The sequence below is a fragment of the Wolffia australiana genome, chromosome 10, assembly GCF_029677425.1.
Source record: "Wolffia australiana isolate 7733 chromosome 10, ASM2967742v1".
Lineage (NCBI taxonomy): Eukaryota > Viridiplantae > Streptophyta > Magnoliopsida > Alismatales > Araceae > Wolffia > Wolffia australiana.
The window spans coordinates 550,830-558,948 of NC_135844.1; the positions used below are offsets into that span (position 1 = coordinate 550,830).

The window sequence follows — 8,119 nt, forward strand, 5'->3', positions numbered from 1 at the left end:
CGTAGAACAAAATGTGATACAATGAGATAGAATGCAACATAAACAAAGACAGGTTATGTCTTTTTCAAACAAAGAAGGCGCGAGTGAGCGAGAGCATTAGGGAACTTTAGATACAAAACTTTAAGAATACACAAGTGCTTTCATTTTTTTACAGAATGTAACTTTCATTTAGAAAACATAAAATATCCCCAAGTAGGGTTCGAACCTACGACTAGTCAGCTAACATCCGATCGCTCTATCATTAACCTATTGTGGAATGCCGACTACCAGGTTGACATCAGCCGCGGAGTGGCCTCCCCTAATAACAGTCACCAAAACTATGCCTATTCCCTATAGCAAAATCAAGGATGGTTTGGCTGGTTGCGGGTCCAAAGCTGTCATCACTAGTTATGATCCAGGTTTACGTAGTGGCCTTGATTTCCATCACACACCACACCTCACAAATATTATTTTACTTTTCGGTTACATAGCCTTGACTTGGATGAAAATAGGTAGTTCCTTAAGGGTAAGACTTTGAAACGAATCAAAATGATATCAACAAAACTTAAATAATTAAATCATCAAGGCAGGAAATGAATCCATGGTTTCTAGGTTCCTTGAGAGAGACATGTTGATCTGCCCTTGTGTAGCCTCTAGACGTATCTGTTGGGTTCTTGAGGCTTTGGTATGGATGAACAATTCAAAAGAATCAGCAACAGAAGACTTTCACAAATTGTAACAACATTTACAAAACTATGAAATGAACCACCTTGGCATGGATCACATCAATGATTCCTTCGATCCCTGAACGAGGTGGAGCTGCTCATGTGTGCATCCTCTTAACGTATTCATGTCATCCTTGACATATCAATAATCCTAGTTCACCTTGGTGGGCTCTGTCCAACCTTCACCACAGTCTTTACGTTGTCCTGATCACATCGAGAGTGGCGAAGAGCCATGGGAGATGGGAGAAGGGGAAGGCCTCTAAATAATTCTCGATGTGAGTTTCGTTCAATACCTTCCCCTATTTATAATAAGTGGGTATTTTTCATGAAAACCCCCGAAATTAGGTATATCTTCTGCCATTCAAAGATCATTTGTGTGTGACCCGTTAGGCCCATGTATTAGTCTAGTTAACGACTCCATCTGGCCAATAACCTTTATTGGCCTTTCAAATTAATTAACTATATCACCATATAAATTAATTAATGTCTTATTGATTTAACCCAATCGATAGGTTGAACCTCCAACATATGGGGTGCCACGCTACACCTCGTACTCTATAAGATACAAAGAAGTATGTATCGACTCACTCATGGAACATGTTCATCATTGGTTATTGTGTACGTGTAGTCTGGTATCCACTTGACGCTCTTTGGATGACTCATGGTACGGTCAAGTGTCAAATCCGAATCGGTCATCTGAGTTAGTATTGATGACTTCAGAAATCATCAGAGAACTCTTCTTTGATATTTCACTGTCTTGGCCAAGGACTTCATCGCATCATCTTCCTTGAGCTGTTACCTCTTATACCGAGGTGGAAGATCCCATCTTGACCATTTAATCATCTTCGTAAACTTATTGATGCACCCGAACTAAGACCATTTAGAATCCCATGGTCTGAGATTCGTAGGTCATAGTCAAAGTACAGAGTGTGCGCCCACAATATGTCTTTGGTGTCTCAAGCCTAATGACCACTTACTCAATCGTGACGTGAATCAACCTGATTGACAGTTTGGTATAATACCATTCAGGGACTCATATGGATCATTTCAATGAACTCTTTTTTGTTATAGAGCCCCCCCTATTTTTTCGTAGAGTATCCACACAAATGGCTATGGAACAAACCATGTTCATCATATGAGTGAGACTAGATAGTGTTATTCTATTCTGATACTTCAATGTCTTTGTCTAGTATCCTTCGAATAGGAATATTTAGAAGACATGATTAAAGACTAGTGATTCATGTATTACGATCTTATCATAATTCACTAAGTTCAATCATGAATTAATTGACTTCATTATAATCGTAAGACATGCACTATAATGGATACATTATTGTAATGAAGATAGAAAAAAATATGGATGTGCGATTGGCTTTGGAAACATGTATATTTCCATCAAGAACAAAGGAGGGAGGAACAACTTCCTAGTCTGAGCTCTACATGGCTCAATAATCGCAACCTTACCTAAATTATTATAAACTTTTGTTGTTCAAAATCGTTCTTATGGTCAAACTAGCAACACTCTTATGGAACATGCTATGGAATTAAAAGATGACAATAAAATCAACCGACTACCATTGAACATCTGCTAAATAATGGTGTTGCTAGTTTGATGAGCTATGATGAAAAACATCCAGAATTATAATCATTCTACAAGAATACTACTACACACAATCTCTCAAAGAAACAAAAACTTCTTCCTCCTCATTTATGGAGTAAAGTGCCTAGGGAGATCCTAAATAAAATATAAATAATACAAACATATTTGGAGATAAAAATAGAAAGATAATAGCTGGAATTGGATAATGGCTAGACTTAGAGTAATTGATGGAGACAAAATTAAATAGCATGTATTTTTAATAAAAAGCCTCAGAATTAATATTTTTATTTAATACATTCCAAATCTGGAAACATCAGCCATGAATTTATGATTGAAGTATAATAAATACCGATGACCTTTTTTAACCATAATTTTGTGAAAATATTTGTGCGTAGTGTTAAGACCTTGCTTAACACCATTCAAAATAAGAAATGGTAGGAAAACCTTGGAGCCTAACTTGGCTGTAATTTTCTCCTCTCATTTTGAAACATTATAAACTTTATGTGCAGGGTAGGGAGGCAAATTCATCATCTCATCCATTTTTTGGTACAAGACAACCAAAATGCCAATGATGAATTTGGAATCTCATTTTTCAGGAGTGAGACAAATGACAATGGGGTTTTGCCATCAGCATCGTCCAATAATCGCTGACATCTTGGTTGCTAAACAAAAGTTCAATCGCATGGACATAAACTAATTTTTCAAAGAGCATGAAATTAAGTTACATGAAAGATGAGTAATGTTAACATACTTGAGCTTTGATTAAAGGATAATAAATTCATCATGATAAATCAAAGTATTTTTGTATCCATTTCCTGCCCATTTTAAAATATCAAAAGATCTGAAATTGTTCATGAAGCTCACACTGAAGAAATCCCAGAGAAACAACGATCTATTTTATAAAACACAAGTAATGATCTAAAAAAACAAAGGTAAATATCAACATCTTCCGGTTCAATTTCGAAAAAAAGTCAAGGACGACGTAAAAAAAGATAATCCCGTTAAAGATCACGTAATGTGGGGCACCTAATTTACATATTGTAATACATACCTATGAACATTGATGGAGGGGGGGGTTGTCAGCACCGATGCTTATAGGAAAGTCTCCAGCAGGGAGTGGAGCAGCGTAGAACTGTGGGCTGGAGCAGCAGAGCAGGGAGAGGGCATAAACAGGCGGCGGGAAGCAGGAAAACAGGGGATTGGGACTTGACTTTGTGTAGGTAAATAATATAAATTATAAATATAAATTAATTCTGGCTACGATCTGGTTTGACCCTCAGATTGGACGGGCCAGTCCACCCTGAAATAGTCTTGATCCGCGGTCCTAAATGTTAAACCCTACCCGGCCCTGTGCCAAAAGCTATAGATGATGTCAAGGGAGCTATTCCCAGAACTTGAATTCTCCCATGACCCATTGGGTTCATAGTACTCTGAATAAATATTATAAACAATCCCACCCTATCTTGCTAGTTTTCTCGGGGCCCAAAGTCCAGGAACCATATCCAGATGTCGTCATTTGCTGTTTATGGAGGAGCCGGTATGTCTCCGACGTGGCGGCAGGTTGACCGTCAAAACTTGACGGAAAGTCTTCATACCCGCGTTAGATTTTGCCGGTCAACGGCGAGCCGCGGTTGGGCAGACGGCCCGAGTCACCGTCACGGCGCCAAATTATTTAGACCTTTCGGCCGGCGGAGAGAGACGCCGTTATTCCCACGGCGCCTCTCCGGGCCGTCCATCCGGTGGGCCCGCACATCTCAGCCGTCCATCTAGCAGATCAGAGAGAAAGTGGGACCTCATTGACGTTGACCCGATTAAAGTAAAGTTTCATCGGCCGAGAGGCTGGTCAACGCCCACCCCAATCTGATCTCCACGTCTTCAATAATTATTCTTGAAGAGACATTCTCTCTTTCTCTCTCTAACTGCGACTTCTGGTTCAGGGTTCGCTTTTTCTCTCTTCCTCTCGTGTCTATCTCTCTCTAGGCTCTAGTTCTTGGGGTTAGGGGGGATTACAAGGAATTGATTGAAGACGGATTCAGCCAGTTAGAGAGAAAAAAAGTAGTGAGAGAAAGGCCGAGGAAGCGTTGCCCGTGATAAGGGAAGAGGAAAGGAGAAGAAAACCCGTATTCCCTCTCTACCCATCACTCTCTCTCTCTCTCTCTAACTCTCTCTCATCCAGAAAGGGGAAGAAGTCGCTTCTCACCCGCCAAAGGTTGCGCCTTTGGCCGCTTCTCTGCCAAAATAAGGCTCTTATCACCCCTCCCGGAAGTCGACACGCAGCTCTCTCTCTATCTCTGTGTCTCTCTCTGTCTTCCGCAGTGCACGGATAACCCTCAATTCTTCCGGATTTCGATCTCGGAGGAAATATAAAAGGAAATTCAAGACTGCAACCGGGCTTCTTTCTCTGCCGCGAGTTCGTCTTCTTCCTCATCTTCTTTTCTGTCGGCGCTCGGAATCGAAATTCTCCTCGTTCGTTGTTCCGTAGGACTGGTCCTGAAATCGTCGTCTCTGGGAACTTCCAAGCGAACCCTTTGCAGGTTCTTCAATGGCGAGCGGGCCGGCCGAACGGCGGGCACAGACCAGAGAGAAGCCCAAGCCTTCTAAACCGGCCTTCCTCTCTTCAAGTAGCCGATTTCTCGACCGCGCGGCGGCCACCCGCCGACCCTCTTCGAGAAATCCGACAGACCGCGGCGTTAATCGGTCTGATCACACCCGACCGGCGGCGCCGCCGCCGCGGCCCGCCGCCGGCAGAGAGAGGGTATCGGAGAATACCCCCGCCTGCTCCTCTCTTCCTCCGGCTCAGGGCCGTCATCGGTCGTCCTCTTCGTCGTCCTTCCGTTCTTCTTCTTCGAGTTCATCGTCGTCGTCGTCGTCGTCGCCGGCGCCGAGGGCCGGGAGCTACGCGCAGCGGAGCCCGCCGGCGGAGCCCAGACGAGCCCGGGTCTTGCCCCGGGTGCGAACCCAGGTTCCTCTCCATGGCCGCCGCCTCAACTTGGAACAAATAGCGGAGGTTGCTTTCTCTCTCTAGTCCTCCCTCCTCTCTCTTTCTCTCTCTTGCTGATCCAGATGTGAATTTCTTTCTCTGTACTCTGTAGATGCTGCTCGCTCTGGATCGGATTGAGCAGGATGAAGAGTTGACTCAGGAGGTCTCTTTTGTTCTTGATTTTGTAAATTTTCTTATTTTTATTTGAATTTTTGGATGTTTGAATTTTGTGATTGGCATATCAAACAGCAGCTGATGGCTCTGGAGGCGAACCTTCTCCTGGCTGGCGTCGGCTTCCGGGATCAGCACCGAGATATGAGGCTGGATATCGATGACATGTCCTACGAGGTACAAACAAGAAAGTCAATTCTTCAAAAAAAGAAAATTTTCTTTAAAAAAAAAACAACAAATCCAAACAGCAATTTTTTGGATCAATTTTGATGATATATGTGAGTATTTTCTAGTTTTTGGGGTTTTCCTGAAGCAAGAATTAAACCCAGAAAGAGGTACAAAGAACACGATTTATATCTATTTTTTCAAGCCCCTTGAGAGATAAGCAAATCGAAAGATTGAGTCTTTTCTGCCTCTTTGGTCTTTATTCGTGGAGATCAATCAGTTTGTCTCTACAGCTTTAGAGGGATAGAGATCCAAACATCCCTTCATTCATAGATGCCCATCGGTTGTACTTTCTATGGGAGCCTTTTTTGCTTTATTTGCACCTCTTTCACTGTTGGGTGGATAAAATCTTTGGTTGGGCTTGAGTGCATGCTTGCTCACGGTATAGATCTATATCGCGCCATGTGCACATGCGTCATGCGCTTGCCTGCGTGCATGCATGTGCGAGCACGCTTGTATGTGCGAATATAGTTCCAGATCGTCCCGGAGGAGGACAATGGACAGGACGGGACGAAATTCGTCCCGTCCGACGTCCGGATTCAGTGTAGGGACGAAGGATGGGACGAATTTTCGTCCGATGGTACGAAAACCATCCCGTCCCTCATCCCGGACGAAAAAAGACCATTTGATATTTTTAATATATTAATATAGATTTTTCTAAGTTTTTTAGGGAAATATGGAGGAGAGAAAATCCAAATGGACATATGTACAATTATTTCTGAGTGGCATCAGTTTGCACGGGCGAAAAAATACAGGGACTTTGATGCAAATTGTCATAACGAGGCCACGTGGCTACATCTCAACCGTCGGATGTGAATCCGGCGGTTTTTTGTCCACATTCGTCCGTCCATCGTCTGAGGCCTCCGGATGGACAGTTTTTTCGTCCCACGGGACGAAAATCGTCCCGTCTGGTGGTCCCCGGGACAAATTTTCATCCCGAATTTCGTCCATACCCTCGGACAGGACAATTTTTTCGTCCCAGGACGAAAAAATCGTCCCATCCGCCTCCCTGAACTATATGTGCAAGAAGGTCCTTGACCCCCGATTCAGGGTATCTTTCAATTTCTAATCCCTTGATTGAGAATTTCAGTTCAAATTTTGACTGTGATTTTCCTTTGGGGAGAAAGAAGTTCTAATTTTGAGTCTTTTGGACTTATTGGGCCTTTTGACTGTGTTTCTCTGGTCCAGGAGCTGCTGGCACTTGAAGAGGAGATGGGCGTGGTGAGCACGGCTCTCCCCGAGGAAGCTCTAGCCAGGTGCCTCCAGAGGAATACCCATGGCGCCGTCTCAGCCTTTGCCGGTGCGGCAAATGATGACCTGAAATGCAGCATATGCCAGGTATTCGTGACCGTCTGATAGGATCAATCAGATGGCTCAGCAAGCTTGACCCTTGAATTTCTCAAAGGCTAGTTGAATTGACCATCTTCTTTCTATTGTTTGGACTTCAGGAAGAGTATGTGCAAAGCGAGGAGATTGGGAAGCTCTTGTGCGGCCATGTGTATCATGTGGGCTGCATCCAGCAGTGGCTCCGGCTGAAGAACTGGTGCCCAGTCTGCAAGGCCTCTGCATGCCCATCCGGAGGGTGATTATAGCTCCAACTCCCTTGCTGTTTGTATATAGATTGGTTCATTGGAAAAAAAGGAGCCTGATAGCGCACATTGCTTGTAAATAACCTTTTCATAGTGGATAATCAGACCAGGGTAAGATGAACTATCACGTTTATCAAAACTATTTTTGTATCATTTCCAAATTGAGCCGAAGAACAAATTGACAAACATCATCGCACCAATGAGTTCAAATTTTAAATTATAATATCATTATATCTTACTTCAAGCTTTAATACCCAACAAGAGTGTTAGATATTTTTGCAGAAAACTAATGTCATAATCATGTAAACGATTTCAATTATCAATGAGGTGATTCTACAAGAGAATTTGAGTTTTTTTTTGAAATATTTGTCTGATCCGTTGATCATTGTTCTTCACAAACCATTTCTCATTTTGTCGTTTGACCTTGAAGTAGTATCGAATGTTATTTATTCTCCAACCCCTTTATTAGCCTCACCAAGATCTGGATTCCGCACTCTTGGAATACATAAATGGCTATGGAAAGATGATGTATCAATTTTCTATCCATGTCAAATGCTCCAAGCCCTTGGATAATATTCCATGAGATTGGAATGCCAGGAGAACTTGAATTTGAGCTCAGATCCATGTCTATTGATGACACGGATATGGAAAATAAGTTCCAGACCCGAAACTGGCACAGATCCATAAAATTTGCCTCCATGAGACTAGACCTCTAAACAGACTTGATTTGGGCTTTAAATTCTTCTTATTGTATCTTGGGCCTTATCTTGTTGTACAGGTCGTGGTTTGGGCTTCCTCCTTTTGTCCAGGTTATTGCTTGGTCTTCTTCTTTCTTCCATTTCTCCATAAT

The 8,119-nt window shown here is 42.7% G+C and overlaps 1 protein-coding gene across 2 annotated transcripts; it reads left to right on the plus strand.

The window, feature by feature from the left end:
• The first annotated feature begins 4,242 nt into the window (after positions 1 to 4,242).
• LOC144708568 (uncharacterized) lies at positions 4,243 to 7,455 on the plus strand. Of its 2 annotated transcripts, none has more exons than XM_078581960.1 (5): positions 4,243 to 5,311; positions 5,397 to 5,447; positions 5,537 to 5,632; positions 6,869 to 7,018; positions 7,129 to 7,455. In XM_078581960.1, exons 1-5 carry the CDS (start codon positions 4,847 to 4,849, stop codon positions 7,264 to 7,266), a joined length of 900 nt encoding a protein of 299 aa, XP_078438086.1. In that variant the 5' UTR covers positions 4,243 to 4,846; the 3' UTR covers positions 7,267 to 7,455. The 2 variants fall into 2 exon arrangements, with proteins under 2 accessions (XP_078438086.1, XP_078438085.1); XM_078581959.1 differs by having other exon boundaries at positions 4,245 to 5,311; positions 5,534 to 5,632.
• Positions 7,456 to 8,119: the final 664 nt, after the last annotated feature.